At 32.2% G+C, this 22770-nt stretch overlaps 1 protein-coding gene across 2 annotated transcripts in view; it reads left to right on the top strand.

Annotated features, from left to right (window-relative positions):
• The window catches only part of PCCA (propionyl-CoA carboxylase subunit alpha), a 447428-nt gene that overhangs the window by 193055 nt on the left and 231603 nt on the right, over positions 1-22770 (top strand). For both annotated transcript variants that reach the window (XM_031958625.1, XM_031958626.1), the window contains 3 exons: positions 650-800; positions 20809-20952; positions 22308-22382. In XM_031958625.1, the coding sequence (XP_031814485.1) occupies positions 650-800; positions 20809-20952; positions 22308-22382 (370 nt within the window). The remainder of the gene's footprint in view (positions 1-649; positions 801-20808; positions 20953-22307; positions 22383-22770) is intronic.

The raw sequence follows: 22770 nt of genomic DNA on the forward strand, positions 1-22770 counted from the left end.
AAAGAAAAAGGAAATGGGTCATTCTATGAAAATGGGAGGGGAGCAGGGAGGAAGATCTTTCCCTTAGTTATTGCTGGCAAGAGTCTTGACAGAGTGCTCCCTAATAGATGGATGCTTCAACTGGAAGACAGTAATCTACAGAAGGGCCAGTGTGGCTTCAGAAAGAATGGAGGAATGATTGATATGGTGGCCTTATTATTCCTTTTTTAGGGGAAAAAAAATAAAATGTGGGCCACTTTTACTAATGTCTCTAATGATCTTTTCAATTGGGAGTTGCTTTAGTGATTCAGGTGTTTCTTAAAAACTTTTAGGATTTTATGGATGTTATATGATGTATCTTATATGTGTACTCCCCTCTATCTCCAAATGAATACTTCTATTCTTATAATGTAAAATAATTAAGAATGTATTTATTAAACAATTTTACTTGTAAACATTTCTAATTGTACCAAACTAGTGGGCAATTAAATCATTATTATTTCAGGAGAAAAATACTCTTTATATATTTTATTAGGTTTGTTGAGGGTTTTGTTTTTTTTAACAAATTGATATTTATTTTGAACATTTGACCATTTATTTGTATTAAAAACATTACTTGACTAAGTATATATTTTCTCTGTATATAAAAGTATTGTTTGTCTATTTATAGCACTTTTTTGGACTCTGAGACAAGAAGAGCCATGGGCGAACAAGCAGTAGCTCTTGCCAGAGCAGTTAAATATTCTTCTGCTGGAACAGTGGAATTTCTTGTAGACTCACGGAAGAATTTTTACTTCTTAGAAATGAATACTAGACTTCAGGTAAGAAAAGTAACAGTTCTGTTTCCCCAGTATCCATCAGCATACCCGTTTTAAAAGAAAAAAAAACTTCGAAGTAGAAACGCAGTGTGTATTCTTGACCAGAGACTTGGCTAGAAATGAATTGCTTGCCTCTGTGAGTTTACATTAAGTACCTAATCCCTGTGCTTTGATAATTTTGTTCCTTTGCTATTAAAATCTCTTTACTTTTTAAATGTGTATATAGACATAAATGTGTGCACATATACACATGATTTGACTGACCCACTAAGCCAGAATTTAAATATCTAGATGATCTAGATCTTTAAACTGTGCAACTAATTCCAAGTGTTTTTATTGCTTAAATTTTTCTTTGGAATTCATCTTTTGGAATTGTCTTTAGAACGTGTTAAGCTTTTGAGGTTCAATTTGACATTTAGAAGTATCTGACAGATAAATTTTGTAAAGTTTGGTAGAATAACGTCTGTTGGGGTAATACTTTAATTTTGGGGGGAAGAGGTTCAATTCAATTATGAAGTTATATACCTTTTTTTTCAATAGCCTTAAAACTGTCTTTAAAGACAGCCACTAATGCTCCATTTATTTCATTTCCAATATTATTGTGGCTTTCTAAGATGACTAATTTGAGGAAGACATACATACATTCTATTCTTTTCTTAAATCAATTTTCAAAATTTTTCTTGTGTGTTTAAAATATACACACACATATCCATAAGCAAACAGATAAATACACCAGAATTTAAATCAGAAGTTTTGTTACTTTCAGCATTTTCCCAGAATGTGTGTGTGTGTGTGTGTGTGTGTATGTGTGTGTGTGTATACATATATATATTTTTTGCTGAGACAATTGGGGTTAAAGTGACTTATCCAGGGTCACACAGTGACAGTGTTAAGGTAGACAGTGTTAAGTGGCTGAGGTCAAATTTGAATTCAGGTCCTCCTGACTTCAGGGCTGGTACTCTGTCCATTGCACCACCTAGCTGCCCTTTTTCTGATATTCTAATAGTAATTTTAAAAAGTAGGATTTTTATTTGTGCTTTTCTATTTGGTGACCAATGTAAACCCTGACATTATATAAACTATTTCAAATTGTACCAGCTTTATTTTTCATTTGATTAATTTTAAATATAATTTCCTTATATATTTTATAATATAATAATACAGTGATACTTAGAGCTCAATCCAATATCAAAAACTAACAGAAAAAGTTCCTTGAACATGGAATCATTGTCATACAGTCTTTTCCTTAAAACCATATACTTTATTTTTTAGACCTCCTCATTCAGAATCTTGAATTAATTGACTTTATTTTTCTTTATTCCACAGCAAGTGGAATCAGCAGGTGCAGAGGAATAAGATAGGGTGGATGGCCTCCTGACATGACAGCAAAAATATGGGAGCTATCATATTGCTATCAGTAGAAGTGACCAAAAAAAGAAAAGGCTAAATATTTAGATGTATAGTAGAAAACAGTAATATGTCATATAACAGTATGAATATGGTTGTTTATCAATAACTTTTGAGACATAAAAAATTGAAGTTATTTTCATTATACTTAATATACAACAAAGTATAACTCTATTGCCTCATTATATTGTGGTGATGATGTTGGTTTTTCAAAGGAAGTGCCCATTGGAGGAGGAAAACCTCCATTGAGAGCAATATTTCCTGGGATCTCTCATCTGGTGTGTCCTATCTTTTACTAAGCACTTATTCCACATAAAATAATTCTTTTCCTTAAGAGATATAGAAACTGTCTTGGAGTTGAAAGATTGAAGGGATCGGTTCATATTGTTGCTGTGGCTTTTTGGTCAGTTAGGAACAAGTATAAAATAACACAAGGATTTTCTTCCTCTTTCTACGAGGCTTCTAATTGTAGACTGATAGAATGACCTTTGTGAAGCTATGACTAGCTGAATCATTGAATTATCTCTATTGAAGTCTTCTTATTCTTCCTCTGCTATGGCTGAGTATAAACTTTCTTTCTTAACAGTTGCATGAAGCATCTCATTAAACAAGTGTCATTTTGTTCCAGTATCAGGTACAAACTATCAGAGAAATACCTTGAATCAGTACTATCCTACAATAGGAGCGCAAGTTCTGGTAGTGGATATTTTTGTAGTTGTTGTTGTTGTTTTTTGTTATCCCTCCTTCCTTTCATCTTCCTTCCTTCCTCGGGTAATGTCTGGGCTAGCTCTCTGGAGGGCCTTAGGACCAATCAGAGTCAGGATTAGTCATAGTCCTTGGTTTTTAGAAGGAGAAGTGAAGGAGGCAGGCAAGCTGCCAAGTGACTCTTTAAAGATGGATCCTGGACTCTGGAGTTTGGAGCCTGAAGTCTTCCCTGCTGAGCGCTCTGTGGCAGAGAGAACCTGACTCTCTCCCTCAGCCCTCCAACCCTTCCCTGTTACCTCACCACAATATATTCAGTAGGCACCAATAGTGGGGAGAGCTATCACATCACCATATCATCTGAGTATATGTTTATAGAGCCATTACATCATATTGAGTAAGTACTTAGTCCTAAGTACTCTGCTGTTTTAGATTCAAGTACACCTTTACAGAATTCCAGCCCTCTGCAATAGTTCCCGCCGTCTACACCTTCCCTCTTTCCTTCCTTCCCTCCCTCTTTTTTTTTCCTCCTCCCTCCCTCCCTCTCTCCTTTCCTTCCCTCCCTCCTTCCTCCCTTCCTTTTGTCCATCCATCCTTTCTTCCCCATCCTTCCTTCCATCAGTCTGTCCTTCCATCCTTCCTCTTTCTCTCTGTGTGAGTAAATGTATATTTCAGGGAACAAATTGTATTTTTCGTTCTGAGGATTAAGTCTATACATGATACTTATTTTGTATTTAATTTATATTTTAACATATTTAACATGTATTGGTCGTCCTGCCATCTAGGGGAGGGAATGGGGAGAAGGAGGGGAAAAATTGGAACAAAAAGTTTGGCAATTGTCAGTGCTGTAAAATTACCCATGCATATAACTTGTAAATAAAAAGCTATTAAAAAAAAAAAGTATATACATGGAGAGACTAATTGTCATCATGCTAGCATTCAAGATTTGAGTAAAGTTTTCTAAGCATCCATGCAGAGTTCATAAGTCTTGGCTTTCCTGCTGGCTTATAGTTTCTTGGTTGTATTCTTTCCAGAAGTCCTGCCTTGTGGCACTAAGGGAAAGATCTTGGTACTGAATGTAGTATGGATATCATGTGCCTTATTCCGGTTTGCAATCCTACTTCAGATACCTGAGCTACAACTATAGTGGTTTTCATATTTTGCCTTCTATTACAGATCATGATGAGAATTTGGGTCTAGAGAAGGAATTCTAAACCATTTTTCCCTCAGGATTTGAGTATTCTCTGTGACCTGGATCAAGTCCTATTACATATTGCAGTGCTAGATAGATGAAGAGATATAACTTAAAATGTTGAGGGAGGAATTTTTTTTTTTCTTACATGCCTTTTTCCCACCCAGAGCAAGTATAAAAAGGTCTTCTTTTTTTTACTTTCTGTTCTCTTTTTTTCATTTCCTCCTTATTCCTGTTTCTCGTCCTCTCACCCTTACTGGTATTCATTCCCCTTACCTTATTTTTCCTGCTTTTTTGTTTTTATTTTGAATTTACTTTATTTGCTTCACTTGATGTTATTTTTCATTATTCTTGAAGTGGTTCTAGAGGGAATTGTTGCAAATTTGAAGTTTTCACATTTCCATCTGCTAAAGTCTTTAATAATTTCAGCATTGTTTTTCATTTTGTTGTTGTTATTGTTGACTCTCTAGAATTAGAATTGCATATGCGTGTTACCTCAATTTCTTTTTCTTGTCATATTGACAGCTAAAATTTGTTTTACATTTGAATAGTGATAGTGAACATTCTTTATCCCTGATCTTAGTGGAAATGCTTCTAGTTTATCCCCTTTACAAATAATTCTGGTTTTTATTTTGGATAGATAGTACTTATTATTTTAAGGAAAAATTTAATTTTACTCTTTCCATTGTTTTTAATAAGAATAGTTATCATGTCTCATCAAAAGATTTTTCTACATTTCTTAATATAATTTCTGTTGTCCTTGTTATCATATGCTCAATTATATTTATAGTTTTCCTAACACTTTTTCATCTTTTGTATGAATGTTTTACTCATCTAGCATATAATATATTAATGTATTGCTGAAGTTGTCTTGCTAGTAATTAAATTTTTTTATTAATATTCATTAGATATATTGGTCTAGAGTTTCTATCTTTTGACTCTCTTTAATTTTGTTATGATGACCACATTTATATCATAGAAGGAATTTAGTAGAATCTTTTCTTTTTTTTTCATTTTTTAACAGTTTTTTGAATATTGGAATTTTTCTTTCATGCTTGATAGAATTCACTTGTAAATCTATGTTGTTCAGAGATTTTTTCTTTAGCAACTTATTTATCTTTCATTCATTTATTTATTTGTGCATTCATCCATTTATTTATTTGTTCATTCATTTATTCATTTATTTTTTGCCTTTTTTGTGGAGGCAATTGGGGTAACTTGCCCAGGGTCACAAAACTCAGTTGTTAAGTGTTTGAGGTCAGATTTGAACTTGGGGGTCTCTTGATTTCAAGGCTGGTACTTTATTCACTGTGCCACCTAGCTACTCCATTTTATTTATTTTTAATTTCTTTTCTTCTTCTTTTTTTTTTTTTTTTTTGGCAAGGCAGTTAAAATAAAGAAAAAAAACACCATTCCTCATTTTCTTTATTACTAAATTTTTTGTCTGTTTTTGCTTTCAATATTTTTATTTTTTTCTTTCATTATCAAGATTTCTATTTTTGAGCTTGATTTAATTTAATTAATATTTATAGCCATCATTTCATCCTTAGAAAACAATGTTTTTTAAATATCTTTTGACTATTTATCAATTATGAGATAGTTCTTATTTTTGTAAATTTGACTTAAATCTCTACATATCTTAGAAATGAGATCTATTTCAGAGCAACTTTCTATAAAAGATTTTTTCCCAAGTTAATTGATTCTCTTTTAATTTTGACTATATTGGTTTTGGTGTGCAAACATTGTGTAATGTTTCATTACATTTTATGTAATAAAAGTTTTCTACTTCACCTCCTGCTAACTTTTCTTTCTGTTTGGCATGAACTCTTCTCCTATCCATAAATCTTACAGGCATTTTTCCCCGTACTCCTCTGATTTGCTTATGATGCAGTATAAATTATATACCCATTTTGAGCTTATCTTGATATGTAGCATGACATATTGCTGGACATCTTGTTTGTTTTGGATTGTTTTCCTTTTTCTATAACAGTTCTATCAGATAGTCAATAATTCCCAGTTGCCAGGATCTGAGAGTTTGTCGAACACTTGTTTATTTATTCTAAATTTGTTCTTGTAAATATTCCTGTTTTTCTAGATAGCTAAATGATATTGTGCACATTCCACTGTATTAGGAATTACAAAGATGAAAATCTTTCTTTACCCTCTTACTAAGTGCATGATTATGGACAAGTCATGTAATTTATCTGACTTAGTTTTTTCAAATGTAAAGTAAAGATTATTATAGAACTTGTATTGTAGGGTTAATATGAAAATCAAATGGGATTATATTTTTAAGTGCTTAACTTTAGTTTGTACAGAGTAATGACAGGTGTGGGTGAAGAGAGTATGACAAGGGTAGGAAGTTATAGAGATAAAAACAGAAGCCATTTTCAGATAAACCAGATCTCCCCAGGAAGACCTAGAGGTAAAACCTGAGGCCAGGGGTTGACAGAGCTTGAATCTCAGGGAAATAATGCTATATGTATGCTATGAGTACTTGTATAATTGATTGATTGTTCTTCTTTTTCAAAGAGTACCAAAGTGTTATCACTCTGTTGGAGTCAAAGACAGTGTGTCTGAATGTGGCTGATCAAACCAACATAAGCTTAGAAACTCTATCACAAGTAGTACTACGAACATTTTTCAGTGCAGCTCTCTCACTAAATTTTTGCATCTCACATTTCTTTTGAGCTATTGCAATTCTGCTTTGCTCATAGGACAAAACATTTTCTTTGATGAGGGCACACTATAGTGCGAGATCCATTGTCAGTGTATCCCACATGTCACAAATCAGTTCCAAAGTTCTTCAGAGACCTTGAGAGTGTCCTTGTGTTGCTTCCTCTAACCATCATGAGAGTGCTTGCTTTGCGTGAGTTCTCTATAAAAATGACATTTACTTTAGGCATTTGAACAATATGGCCAGTCCATCAGGGTTTTATTTTGTGTAATAGAGTTTTAATGTTTGCCAATTTAACTTGAAAAAGACCTTAGTGTCTGCTACTTTATTTTGCTGGGTGATTTTCAGAATCTTCCAAAGACAATTGAAATGGAAGCAGTTCACTTTCATGTATGGCACTGTCCAGTTTCACATGAATATAATTTTTTGATGAGTTAACTTAGAGGAAAAGCTGAGCCAACACTTGGTTCACTGCAACTGTGGGCAATTTTCAGAGATACTTTATGCAAAATTTTAGTTACTCATCTGGACAAGAGCATTTCTAAACCTTAAGATTGGTTTGAGAGAAATGTTGGGGAAATTCAGAAGCTTCTAACTAAGAAACAAGAACTCCATGGGGTTTACTAGCAAGATAATTAATCTTTCTCAATGAAGGTAGCATTTAGCTCCATCAAAAGTAAAGTACAAACAAAGCTGAGAGAGATGTAAGATTCTTGTCTCTATAAGAAGGCAGATGAAATTAAGCTTTACTCTGAGGATAAACAATCCAAAATACTTTTTTGATGCCTCGAAGGCAGAAGAATGATAAATCTCAACTATTAAGTGTTGATAGATCAGTTGATAGTTGATCATTAAACTGCATTGTTTAGTGATATTGTTACACTCATACCTTTATTAGATTATTTTGCAGTTTTGTAGAAAAGTGACTGAACATTGGAATTAAATCCACCAAGCTGGAGATAATTAAATAGTCTGGGAATTAGATGAGAGTCAAAGAGAAGGAAGAGTCCAACTTGAATCTGAATTTGAGCACCAGATAATCAGAAAAATCATTAATACCTCTAGAGAAGTTGTGAGGAAGGCATTTTTTAGGAGAAGAAGGTAGATTCAATCTTTGACATATTGAAATTGGAGTCAGCAAGGTAGCAGCTGAGATTTTTATCTCTGTTTACATCTGAATGCTATTGTTGTTAAGTCTGACTCTTCGTACTCCATTTGGGGTTTGCTTGGCAAAGATACTGCATAGGTTTGTCATTTCTTTCTCCAGCTCTTTTTACAGAAGAGGAACTGAGCCACCAGTATTAAGTGACTTGCCTAGGGTCACACAATTAGTAATGTCCAAGGTCAGATTTGGACTGAGAAAAGTGAGTCTTCCTGATGTCAGGTCCAGCACTCTACCTACTCTGTCACCTAATTGCTCTGCCTCCATGCTATATATATCAGAGAACTTTTTTGAGGAAAGCATTTTGTACAGCAGTTTTATTATTTGAGTAGGTCCATTGCCCTTTTTGAAATCAATTAGCCAGATCTTTTTGTTATCAAGTATCAATCATGTTTTTGTGGGGATGGCTGTTGTAGAAGATCACATGGAAATATTTGCCTAAATGCAAATGCTTGCCTGTCCCCTTGCTGTATTTCCATCTAGATCATGATGCATGTAAAGAACATGTATATATGTATGTATTATTAAATAAGGAAGTGGCTTTCTAATTTTTGATGTTTGCTTCTTTTTGATGTTTTGCTTCTTTTTTCAACTGTTAAGTCCTGCTTGCGGTCTTTTCCATTCCTTTGGGATCTTTGCCCTTTTCAGACATTTTAAAAAACAATTTCTCATTGCTATCCATACTTTGTTTCCTACTATATTCACTTTATTTCTTTGTGTTTTTTTTAATCCCTTCTGACTGCTTTTTTAAACTTCTTTTTCTTAATTACCATGTAAGAAGGCATTGCAGTAAGCAGTAAGAATTTTAGGAAGGGACAATAATTCTTTATCATTCTCTTCTTTTATAATTATATTTCTCTGGTGTTTTTTCTTTCTTTCAAACCCAAAATTTCAACAAATATCAGTTAACAGAACATAAATCAGTTAGTTTTTGTTGAAAATGATTGTATTAGTTCAACAGAAGGACTCTTTGAATAGAAGGAAGAATATAACCATTTACCATGATTTGTTGTTAGAGATTTCAATGATTTCTTCCAGATAAACATTAAATGATTCTGGAGTTTCTCTAATAGTCACTTTTCCTAATTCTTTTACTAGCCTTAAATTATAATACTTAAGACACATTCACCAAATTTTCTATCTTCCTAGTGCCATATTGTCCCTAATTACTATTTCAGTTTGATCTGGGAGAGTTGTAATTTCCCTTGTGTTTTTCCATTGCAAGCTTTCTCTATTAAAATGTTAGTTTTTCCAGCTTCTGAACTTTTATGTTTAGTCAATCAGCCAACATTAATTGGCTTCTAGTTTTTGCTACAGCTTACTAAGAACTGAATTGGATACTGATAAACGTTTGTTCCCTATTCTTAGAGAGGAGCAGAGAAGGAAGCTTTGTTCTTATACTGCCATGTGCTGCCTGGTCTCCACAATTTTTTTACTTTCAGATTCAAGAGAGAAGAGAGGAAAGGATCATACTAGTATAATCCCAACTCTCCTGTTTCATCTCTTTTTGTAGGAAGAGAAGAATCTTCTATTCAGTTATGATTTTTTTCCATTGAGTTGATGGGAATGACTTCCATTCTATCACATGTAGCCTGGTCTTTTACCCTTGTAAAAAGAGACCAACATAGTTTCTATCATTCATAATGTTATATCATTTCTTAAACAATTTAACTGATGACTTTTTTCTTGCATTTATATTAATAGAATGGCTTCTACTGTCTTCACCTTTCAGTTTTTATTAGACAAAAATTTAATGAAGTTCACATTTAAGAATAATTGTATTCAGCCCTGAAGTCAGGAGAACCTGAATTCAAATCTCAGTGTCCCCCTCCCTCCCAAAAAAGAAGAATAGTATGGGGAAGAGGATTCTGGGAAGATGGTAGAGTAGGTTGGTAAATTTCATGCTCTTCAGATTTTCCCCACAAACAGAACAAATTTGCATCTCAGAGCAAACATAGATTGGTGAAAAATCAAGAAGACTTGAGGCAGTATAGGGATTCTCCTAGGATAACCCAAAGACCCAAAGAAAGATCCCAGACTGCAGATAAACTTGTGTGAAGTGCAAACACCTCCAGACTAGGTTCACAGAAATACCAGGTGGGGAGCCCTGAGGCTAGTTGGGTTTGACTGGAGCCTCAGCAGGAACCACAGAAACTTTTACCTCCTGGATTGTTTTCAAAATTTGGGGTCTGAATCCAGGAAGACTGAGGGACCTTCAGCTGATTAAGAACACCAGCCCAGCTGTGCTGCAGAGATATGGCCCTTGGGGAGAAGGAAACGGCTCACCTAGAGCGTACAGAAGCAGTGGGGCCAGTACTTGGAGAAGGAGTGGAATTTTTGGTTTGCAGTTCCAGGTCAGAGGGGAGAGCTGAAGTAAATCTAGAAGCATCATTCCCTCACTCCACTATTAGAGGTGCTTACACTAGTACTTCTCATTTTGAAAAAAAACGAATTGGCAAAAGAATAAAGAACCCAAGGTATTATGGGTATAGGGAAAATTGGGGTTCATCTTTAGAGGAGGACACTTAAGTAAACAAAGCTTTTTTTATACTAAAGAGTAAGGTTCAATGACTCCTTTCCCAGAGAGAATTTATATAAGAACTCAAAGAATTTTAAAATTAAATGAGAGACATTGAAGAAAACCTAAAAAAAATATAAAAAATAAAAATTGTATAAAAACCAAGATTATGAACGCCGTACACCAAGATAAGATCAAAATGGGTTCATGACCTAGGCATAAAGAATGAAATTATTAATAAATTAGAGGAACACAGGATAGTTTACCTCTCAGACCTGTGGAAGGGGAAGGTCTTTATGACCAAAGCAGAACTAGAGATCATTACTGATCACAAAATAGAAAATTTCGATTATACCAAACTGAAAAGTTTTTGTACAAACAAAACTAATGCAGACAAGATTAGAAGGGAAGCAATAAACTGGGAAAATATTTTTACAGTCAAAGGTTCTGATAAAGGCCTCATTTCCAAAATATATAGAGAATTAACTCTAATTTATAAAAAATCAAGCCATTCTCCAATTGAAAAATGGTCAAAGGATATGAACAGACAATTCTCAGATGAAGAAATTGAAACTATTTCTAGTCATATGAAAAGATGCTCCAAGTCATTATTAATCAGAGAAATGCAAATTAAGACAACTCTAAGATACCACTACACACCTGTCAGATTGGCTAAGATGACAGGAAAAAATAATGATGATTGTTGGAGGGGATGCGGGAAAACTGGGACATTGATGCATTGTTGGTGGAGTTGTGAACGAATCCAACCATTTTGGAGAGTAGTTTGGAACTAAGCTCAAAAAGTTATCAAACTGTGCATACCCTTTGATCCAGCAGTGTTACTACTGGGATTATATCCCAAAGAGATTATAAAGAAGGGAAAGGGACCTGTATGTGCACGAATGTTTGTGGCAGCCCTTTTTGTAGTGGCTAGAAACTGGAAACTGAATGGATGTCCATCAGTTGGAGAATGGCTGAATAAATTGTGGTATATGAAAATTATGGAATATTACTGTTCTGTAAGAAATGACCAACAGGATGATTTCAGAAAGGCCTGGAGAGACTTACATGAACTGATGCTGAGTGAAATGAGCAGGACCAGGAGATCATTATATACTTCAACAACAATACTATATGATAACCAGTTCTGATGGACCAGGCCATCCTCAGCAACGAGATCAACCAAATCATATCTAATGGAGCAGTAATGAACTGAACTAGCTATGCCCAGAAAAAGAACTCTGGGAGATGACTAAAAACCATTACATTGAATTCCCAATCCCTATATTTATGCACACCTGCATTTTTGATTTCCTTCACAAGCTAATTGTACAATATTTCAGAGTCTGATTCTTTTTGTACAGCAAAATAACGTTTTGGTCACGTATACTTATTGTGTATCTAATTTATATTTTAATATATTTAACATCTACTGGTCATCCTGCCATCTAGGGGAGGGGGTGGGGGGGGGTAAGAGGTGAAAAATTGGAACAAGAGGTTTGGCAATTGTTAATGCCAATTTTTTGCCAAAGAATTTACCTCAAAAAAAAAACCAAACAAACAAACAAACAAAAAAAAACCCCCCAAGATTATGAAAAAAAAGTTAACCAACTAGAAAAGGAGATATAGAATGTTAAAAATGAAAATAACTCTTTAAAAATTAGAATTGGGTAAGGGAAGCCTGTGAAGCTATAAGAGACCAAGAAATAACAAAACAATATAAAGAATAAAAAATTAGAACAGAATGTGAAGCATAAGAAAAACAACAGATCTGGAGAACAGATTAAGAAAAGAAAACATAAGGATAATTGGACTACCTGAAAGCTATGACCAAAAAAACCCTGACATAATTTATGTAAGAAATAATCCAAGAAAATTGACCTGAAATGATAGAACAGGAAGGAAAAATAAAAATAGGAAAAAATCCACCCATCACCACTTCAAAGAGATCTTTTGTGGAATATTATTGACAAATTTTTAAACCTCAGACCAAAGAGAAAATTCTGCAAGAAACAAGTAAAAAAAAATTCAAATATAGTTGCAGTTACAATTAGAATTGTATAGGATTTATCAGAAATCCATAATAAAAGACTGCAGATACTGGAATCATATATGCAGACAATCAAAAGAACTAGTACCACAGCCAAATATATCATATCCAGCAAAATTAACCATCATATTGAATGAAAAAAAAAATGGATATTCAATGAACTTGCAGATTTTCAGGACTTTCTTTCAACCAAATTTGAACTTAATAGAAAATTTAACATATAAGAGCCAATATCAAAGATCAATTTATTTATTTATTTTAAGGTGGAACAGCATATTTGCTTTTTATTTGTATCTTTAGTATAATCCCTATGCTGAGGTGGTTTCTGTCTATAGTTTATTTATTTATTTATTTTTACAAAACGTATGCATGGGTAATTTTTCAACATTGATCCTTGCAAAACCTTCTGTTCCAACTTTTCTCCTCTTCTCCCCTCCCCCAGATGGCAAGTAGTCCAATACTTGTTAATTATAACATATGTTTACATTTATACAGTTATCTTGCTGCTCAAGAAAAATCAGATCTAGAAAGAAAGTAAAAAAAACCTGAGAACGAAAACAAAAATGCAAGCAAACAATAACAGAAAGAGTGGAAATGCTATGTTGTGGTCCACACTCATTTCCCACAGTTCTCTCTCTGGGTATAGCTGATTCTCTTTATTGCTGAACAATTGGAACTGGTTTGTATCATTTCATTGTTGATGAGAAGCACTTCCATCAGAATTGATCATCTTGTTGTTGCCGTGTATAATAATAAACAAAAATGTTCTTCTCATTTTGCTTAGCATCAGTTCATGTAAGCCTCTCCAGGCCTTTCTGAAATCATCTGGTCATTTTTTACAGAACATTAATATTCCATAATATTCACATACCACAATTTATTCAGCCATTCTCCAATTGTTTGGCATCCATTCAATTTCCAGTTTCTAGCCACTACAAAAAGGGCTGCCAAAAACATTTTTGCACATATAGGTCCCTTTCCCTTCTTTAAGATCAGAGACCACGTTAAAAGAATTTAGCATGGACAAATAATTTTTTTTTAACATTTTTGTCTACCATATGTTTAAAATTGACATCAACAATTGGGCAGCTTAAAAAAAAGATTGGGATGGAATTGTATGATTTGACTCTATATAGCAAAACTACATATTATGGAGTAGAATTAAAGCAGAAGAGTTAGCAAGGATAGGAAAGAAGAGATACATATATAAACACTACCACAAAGATTAGGAGTAGAATTTGTTAGAAAAAAATTCCAACCAGTAATCATTGATCTTTGACAAAATCAAAATTAAGGATCAAGCAAAAGAAAAAAAATCTATATTACATGCCAGACATACTAATATTGTTTTAGATGTGTGTTTATATATGGGTAAATGTGTGTGTATATGTGTGTTTGAGAATATATAGATATGTAAATAGGTTGCTCTATGTATGTATATAGGTATAGACGTGAATGGGTCCATTGGTGGATGTAAAGGTACATGTATATATCTGCGTGTGTATGTATCTGTATGTATGCATTCATATATGTATATGACATATCTGTCTTTAACTATAACCTGCTTAGAGAAGATGGGAAAATGAAAGGGGAAAAAAAGAACAGTTAAAAAAGCACACAACACAGAACAAAAGAATAACCCACAAGGAAACAAAGAAAATATGGATACTCATGTATATAATTTCTACTAGTTTTATATATTGTTTCTTGAGCTCGTAATTTATTATTATATATTTTGAATCCTCCCTGATGTTCTGCTGTGTGCTTGACAATGTTGTTTTATTTTGTTTTTTTTTCTTTTATATTTTTTCTATTCTTTTTTTTTTTTTTTAAATAAAATACATTTTTGGCCAAAGGCCTAGTTCTTTTGATTGTTTGTATATATGATTCCAGCACTCTCAGAACAAATACCATTGTCCTGAATTTCCACTGCACAACTTAGAACAAGGATATATGTCCTGTGATTTTGAAGCGAAGCAAGGTTATTGATGTAGAATGGAATTGCCAGGAACATTATGAGCTCTCTCTGTAAAGGAAGACTTTTAAAGGAGTTTAGTTCTCTACCCTTCCAAAAGGAAATGCAAAAAGTAAGATGAATTGAGAAGGCTTTGAAATCAAATTCTAGTCTGTCTTTGCAGTAAAGAGATTTCAATAATACCTTATTTTAAGTTATTAAGTGGAGTTGATGGTGGGCAGTTTTGCTAATGGAGCATGGAGTAAGAAAAATATAATTTTGCAGAGGGAAAATATGCACCTTTAAATATAAGGTTATCAAGCCTTGATGAAAACTCAGAGCTCTGTAGTGACTTTGAACTCCAGACACACATGTTAAAAGAAATATATAAAGGTAAACACAAACAATGACAATGAACTAAATAAAGGACTTTTTAAATATGGAGATATAATACATATATCTCTTTTGAAGGCTATCATCCTTAGAGATCATAGAGTTTGAGGAAAGAGAAAGGAAAAGTATAGGTTGTAGGGAGAAAAAGGAAGCTTATGGATAATTTGTTTTCACGAAATCTGGGAGCAAAAGTTTTCTATGTATCATTAAGGTGGGGTTGGGGCACAGTACCTATTGCTGACATTTGAACCCTGTTCTCATCTAAACTGATCACTGGAAGGAAGAGTACACACAAACACACACACACACACACACACACACACACACACACACCCCTGAATAAAGAACTACAGTTATGTAAATAAGAAATAAGGAAAAAAAGGAGAATGGGGGGAAGTGGCTGAAAAAGTATGAAAAGGGGGATTAATCCTAAGCAAACAACTAATGAAAGCTATGCAAAAATATAGTTCTTTTTGGGATGGTAAAGAATAGTGCCCATAGAACTAGGAGAATTATTTATATAATGACAAAAATAGAGTAAAGACAAGCAACTAAAAACTTTGGTAATCGTAATGATCAGATATAATCTTAAAGAACTATGAAACATGATACCTATCTCCTATATTAATAGTTGTAAGGGAAGAAAGGGCTTGGCAGTGGGCTCTGTACAGCTTATTCCCTTGCCTTATATTCCTCCCTTTCTGAGATATAAAAGACTCTGAGGAAGGAAAGAGACAAAATCTTTTCAGACATGACCCATATCGATTTACTTTTTGCTTGATTATATTTTCTTGTAACGGAGGTTTGGTTTTTCTTTTTTCAGTGAGGGGACATGTTTTGGCATATAAGAATCAAAAGAAGATTTTTGGAGATTATCAAAAATATTTTTAAAGCATAGTATACAATTTGATATATTTCTAAGATCTTAGTTTTTAAATAATACACTTGGTGTAAATTTATTTTATTTTATGCCAGATGAATTTTATCCAGCTTTTTCATATACATTTTGTTGTGTTTTTTTCACACTCCTATGAAAGTGATCCAAATTATTTTTTTACACAAGTCTTTGTTGAGATTTTAAAGAAGGGAAAGGGACCTGTATGTGCAAGAATGTTTGTAGCAGCCCTCTTTGTAGTGGCCAGAAACTGGAAATTGAGTGGATGCCCATCAATTGGAGAATGGCTGAATAAATTGTGGTATATGAATATTATGGAATATTATTGTTCTGTAAGAAATGACCAACAGGATGATTTCAGAAAGGCCTGGAATGACTTACATGAACTGATGCTGAGTGAAATGAGCAGGACTAGGAGACAATCATACACTTCAACAACAATACTATATGTTGATCAATTCTGATGGACATGGCCCTCTTCAACAGTGAGATGAACCAATCAGTTCCAATAGAGTAGTAATAAATTGAACCAGCTACACCCAGTGAAAGAATTTCTGGGAAATGAGTGTAAACCACTACAGAGAATTCCCAATCCCTCTATTTTTGTTCACTTGCATTTTTGATTTCCTTCACAGGCTAATTGTACACTATTTCAAAGTCCAATTCTTTTTGTACAGCAAAAATTCTTTTTGTACATGGACATGTATACATATATTGTATTTAACTTATACTTTAACATATGTAATATGTATTGTTCAACCTGCCATCTGGGGGAGAGAGTGAGGGGAAGGAGAAAAGTTGGAACAGAAGGTTTTGCAACTGTCAATGCTGAAAAATTATCCATGTATATATCTTGTAAATAAAAAGCTATTAAAAAAGACACCACCACCAAAAACAAAAACAAAACAAAACAAATGCCTTTGTTTTCTCTTTGTGATTATTTTTGATCATTTTTCTTCAGTTTAGTTCAGCTCCTTAAATATTTACTAAGTATCTGATGTGTTTAAGATAGAAAACCAACAAAATAAAACCATTTATTCTCTTTAAGGAGCTTGGATTTTATCAAGCCAATATAACATATAAAAAGATAAGAAACAATTCAATTTGAAGTTTCATATAAAGACAATAGAATTAACCACAGTTCCAGAGAAGTTATGACTATACCTGCTATCCAGCTCCACATAAATGTTAGATTCAGAGGATAGATTGATGCATTTTATGAAATATCATTAATGAATTTTAAAAATTATATATAGATGTAACAAGTTTTCGGTTTTTTTGCTTTCTTAATGCATTAAGAAAGGAAGGGAACAAATTAGAACTAATATACAAAATCAAAATTCTTTTGAAGTTTTATTATTTTGTTGTCATTTATTGGAATAAAGCTGATATTCCATCTTTTCTATTAGGTTCCTTAAATAAGCTTGCAAATTTGAAAAATCCCTTAGTATTCAGGTCCCTTTTGAATTACAACAGTATTTCTTGAATTTTTCCTTTAAGACTCTGCTTGTGTCTAATTATCTAGGAACATGAATTATTTCTTCTCTTGAATGAGAAACATTGAGGATAGGGACTATTTTTTTTTTTTTTCATTTTTGCTGTTCTTCAGTGCCTTCATGTAGTTCCTTGACTTTAATAGGCACTTGACAAATTTAATTATAAAGTTTAAAAAATCAAAGCTAGAAATATTATTTTTTAAAATGTAATTAAACAAATTTTTTGTTCCTTTTAATCTTCCAAATTAAAAGAAAAATGAAAGTCTTGTAACAATTAAGCAACTATGGCTGTGTTCAAAAAACATGTCTAATTTTGCATCTTAAATTCATTACGTCTCTGTCAGGAAATATATAGCATTCATTAAAAAGTCCTCAGGAATCATGGTAGATTGTTGCATTGATAAAGGATCTTAAATCTTTCAGAGATATTTGTTTTTATAGTATTTTTATTATTCTGTAGATATTTCTCCACATTTTCTTTACTTAATTCTGCATTAGTACATATAAATCATTCTTGCTTTGTATAAATTCAACCATTTTATTTAAAAAAAAACTTTATTAATTAAAGATTTTACTTCCCTCTTTTACCTGAAAAGAAGTAATTGATTTTAGTGAGATTATATTAGTGAAATATTCATTGTAATATATGAAGAAAGGTGAGTTTGCTTAAATAAAAATCAGTTTTTAGCTTTAATTGTTTTTGATTTACTCAGGATTTCATGCATTCAGCAATTAAGTTTTAGGGTACTGTGAAGATGGCACAGTGAATATTATACTGAACCTGAATTCAAGAAAACTCATCTTCCTGAGTTCAGATCTGACCTCAGACACTTACTAGTTATATGATTCTGCCTTGTTTGCCTCAGTTTTCTCATCTGTAAAAGGAGTGGAGAAAGAAGTGGTACACTGCTCCATTATATTTGCCAATAGAATCCAAATGGGCTGGGCTCATCAAGTGTTGAGAACAACTGAAAAATGAGTAAACGAGCATAAAAAAAAGTGGTGGATTGAGAATCAAGAGATGAGGGTTTTAGACTAGTCTGTGGTTAAATAAAAACAGTATGTAACATTAAATGAGCCATCTTCTTTTTTTGGCTTTCGTTTTTTATATTTTCACAATGGGTGCAGATAATTTAAAGTTGAAATAGGTACCCTTTCAACTATTAATATTCAGTTAAGTTTTTTTTCTTTCCATTAACATAGAACATTAAATCTGGATAGTATAGACTTCCTTTATTGGAATGGTAACGCTGGCAGTTTGTCTTACTTAGGAAGACAATGTAAACAGATGTTCATAGGTTCACAATCTATACCCAAGGATTTTGAGGCAAGGCATTAGCAACTGGAAGAGTAGCAAAGATTTTATATAGAAGGTAATACTTGAATTTTGACATCAAATAAGGCATATTGTATTCAAACTTACAATGAAGTAGATGGAACAGAGATTGTGTTGAATATAAGAAGACTGAAAAAAGGGTAGGTTAAAAGAAATTTAAATTCCACACAGTAAAGGTTATATTAGATCTTGAAAAATAATAGAGGGAATCATTGAAACTCAATGAGTATTGGTTTGCCAGTTAAACCTATGCTTTAGGAAAGTCTTGACTGCTAACTGATGGGGATTGGATTGGATAGAAATGTAAGGCAGGGAGTCCAGCTAGAAAACTATTTCAGCAATTCATATTAGAAGAATCAAGTCCTGAATTAGGGTTATGTTTGTGAGAATGGAGAGAAATGAACCTTATGCAGCAGATTTAGATAAAGTCAATTTGGCAATGTATTAGATATGTGAAGTGAATGAAAGGGAACATTAAGGGATGACCTGAAGCTTCTGAGCCTCAGTAATGAAGGATTGTCATACAGTTAAGGCACATACAATTTTGGATTATGAAATAAATGTTGATCTTCACTTTAAATGGGTTCTTATGTATTGCTTACCATTTTGTAATATCATTATATAAGATCAATTTGATATTAGGCAACTCAACTTTGGCCCTCTATCAAGAAATTTAAATTCCTTATTTGCTATTGAAGTTATGTGACAGTTTTGAGAGAGATGAATTCATATTTAAAATCTGAATAAGAAATTGATGTTATTATTGAATAGTTCTTTAATAGTAAACCAAGTTTCACTAAGAAGTCTTTTCTTCTAACTGTAGAGTAAATATAGAATTATCCAAAGTAAATTACTATTTCAAGTAATAGTACTCTTTTCAAGTGCTATTTAGATAAATACCATTTATTCTTAACATGTAGATTGTTTTATTGTATAAAATATTTAGTTCTACAAGTATATTCTTAAAACTATATAAGATTAGTCAGTGCCTTGTTTATCTTTCAAAAAATAGACATTTGTATATTTATATGTTTTGTAACATTTTAATGTCAAAATGTCTTAAAATATTTATTGAAACTATATGAACACACGAGGATAAGTGTAAATACTTTTTTTTAAAGCTTTAAAAAATAATATTTGTATTGCCTATGTAGGATAAGCATCAAGATTATTATAATCATGGATTGTTACCATTCTTCTAGTATAGTTGAACTAAGGAAGATAGCTGTTTTGCTTACAGAGCTTTCCTTGTATAAAAAATTAGTTAAACAGGAATATCCTGTTAAAAGAAACCACTGCAAATTCCTTTAAAAATATATTTAATGTTTTTAAAAATTAGAATAAATTAATTCTGGTCAAATCTCTAATTGAAAATTTAAGATATTTTTTTCTTTTTCATAGGCTATCATGAATTACATAAACAGGTTTAACAGTTTAATATTCTATACATATTCTTAATAATATTGACATCTTTGCAGCTATGTTTACATATTGGTTGTGTGTCTTTGCATATCTTTTTTTTCTTTTTAAATGTGGAATAGCAAGGTAACCAATGATAGCATTATCTTAAGAAGTTAGCAGCATTTTGCTGAAAGAGCCGAATGATTTTACTGGTTTTGCTCAGTTATTGTGCATGCTAAGCATTACCTAGATAAGTCTGGAGGGAAAAAAATCTGAAAGATCCATCTGCTCATTTCTGCTACACTGCGCTGATATAAGATTACGCTAATCTGGTTGCTTGTCAGGATGGGTTAGTGAAAGCCGATGAATGGGTGAGGTTTAGGATGGACTAGTTCTTTGGAAAATTATAAGCTCCCCTGTAGATGCCATGTTAAGTGTAGCAGAATAGGTTGATCACTTACTAAATTGAATGTTTCAGTTGAAACATATGCCTCTAAAAAGTTAAAAAGTTTGTTTTAAAACTAAAATTTGAAAATTATATTTTATCAAACATTAATATGCATTAAGAAAAGTAACATATTATTCACAAAGACCCCCAAGAATTTGTTTTTTGCTTTTCATGCTCTAATATACTATCTTTTTTGTGGATTCTTCCCTTTTCCCCTCTTGAGTAGATATTTTATTGTATGTTTTTCAGTCAAGAAGAATGAACTATTAAGTATAATTAACCTAATTTTCACTTGGATTTGCGAATTCCCTCATTTATTTGTTTGTTTACTTAAAAAAAAAAAAAAGATATCTATTGACTGACAGTTCTTGACCTTGTAGGTTGAACATCCCGTCACTGAATGCATTACTGGCCTGGACCTAGTCCAAGAAATGATCCGTGTTGCTAAGGGTTACCCCCTTAGACACAAACAAGCTGATATTCCCATCAATGGCTGGGCAATTGAATGTCGAGTTTATGCTGAGGTAAAATGAGTTATGTTGGGTAAAAGGGTAGTAGTTCTGTACCAACTATAAATTAATACAAAATGACGTGAAATTTTGGAATCTGAGTTTTGGATTGTATATGCCAGAACTGTAAAAATATATTTATTGAAATGTTTTGTATGTCCTTAATTCAAAGTATTTATAAATTTTTTGGAAGCAAATTGTTAGTCATTTTCAGAGACAAATAGTTATATGTATTTAACTCAAATTATAATATTTTCATTTTGCAGCATTGTGGATGTTTTTATAGATGTAATTTTTTTAATGTTTTCCCAGGTAGAAATATTAAATGTCTTAAGTATTTACTTAAAATTTTCCCCTAAAATTGAATACTATGCTAATTAGCTATGTTCTTTTAATAAGTATCATTTAATTAAAAATTTAAGGTAAAAAATGCTTTCTTAATTTATTTTTCTTTCGTAATTATTTATTTCATAGGATTTTTTTTGGAGAACAAATTACCAAAACATGCATGAATTATTAACTTAATTAAAACATTGGAACTGCATTCTTTTCTTAAATTCTTTGAAAACTAGTTCTATCTACCTGAAACAACAACAACAAAAAAATAGGAATATGGTGTTTAAAAATACTCAGCCAAATTAAACATTGGAATATAGCAGCATTTTCTGTTTTCCACTTGTAGAAATCAAGGCCTTTCCTTTCATATATAAAGCAGTGATATTGTATGTTATTTTTACAATAATTAATGGTACATTCAGTATTTTGGGGCATCTTTATTTTTTCATTCATCTATTATTCCTTTTAATGGTTAACATTTTGATTGATTTCATTGTTTTTTTCTTTTTTGTTGTGACCCACTTATTTGAGATTTATTTTGTTAATTAAAATATAATTATAAAACTACTTTATAAGTGAGTATACATCATAGCGTACAGTATCACTTTTCTCATTGTGTGAATTGTTGAAATGTTTCTTTATATTTGTTACTGTATTGTAGATTTTTATTAAAAATATATTTGATTCACTCCTCTAGTTACTCTGAATTCATATATGTTTTATGAATATTTAGGTTGTTTTAATTTCTAAAAATGTATCTCTATAAGTTTTAGAATATCCAGTATTTTATCCATTTCACTAAAGTAAAATGAGAACAATATTGGTCTCTATCCATCATAATTCTTTAATTTTTTAATGAACCTCTGAGTGGTATGTAATATATGTAACATAGTCACATGTCATAATAGTGCCTAGAATGAATTATTTAGAAAACAACAGATTAAAAATATGTTACTGGAAGAAGCTCTATTTATTATGATTGAGCTTTCCTTTACTTCATCTAAGATACTGATTTCTTCTGTTTGCATTTCTAGGATCCCTACAAGTCTTTTGGTTTACCTTCCATTGGGAAGTTATCTCAGTATGAAGAACCAGTCTATCTTCCTGGTGTAAGTTATTCAAACTTTACTATTGAATGAGCATTTAAAACCATATTGAAGAGACTTTTAATATATGGAAACAAGTTAAATCCATGTACAGGAAAATGCTTTTCAGAAGATCTAGCATTAACAAGGTAAAAAAGGCATTTTGAATAAAGATATTTAACTTTTTGAAGATGTTTTTGCATTTAGAGCCACAGAAGTATGAAAAACTAGTTATAGTCTTTTTAATGTTATAATTTATTCTTATCATATAACTATTCAAACATATATACTTGTAGTAATTACAAATTGACTTTCAAGATCCAAACCAACTGTGTAACTGTGTCAGGGGAAAAGCATGTGTTCATTTGTTAATAGCTTTATAGCTTTGAGAGAAGAAATGTCGTTTGCTGTA

The sequence above is a fragment of the Sarcophilus harrisii genome, chromosome 3 (genome assembly GCF_902635505.1).
Source record: "Sarcophilus harrisii chromosome 3, mSarHar1.11, whole genome shotgun sequence".
NCBI lineage: Eukaryota > Metazoa > Chordata > Mammalia > Dasyuromorphia > Dasyuridae > Sarcophilus > Sarcophilus harrisii.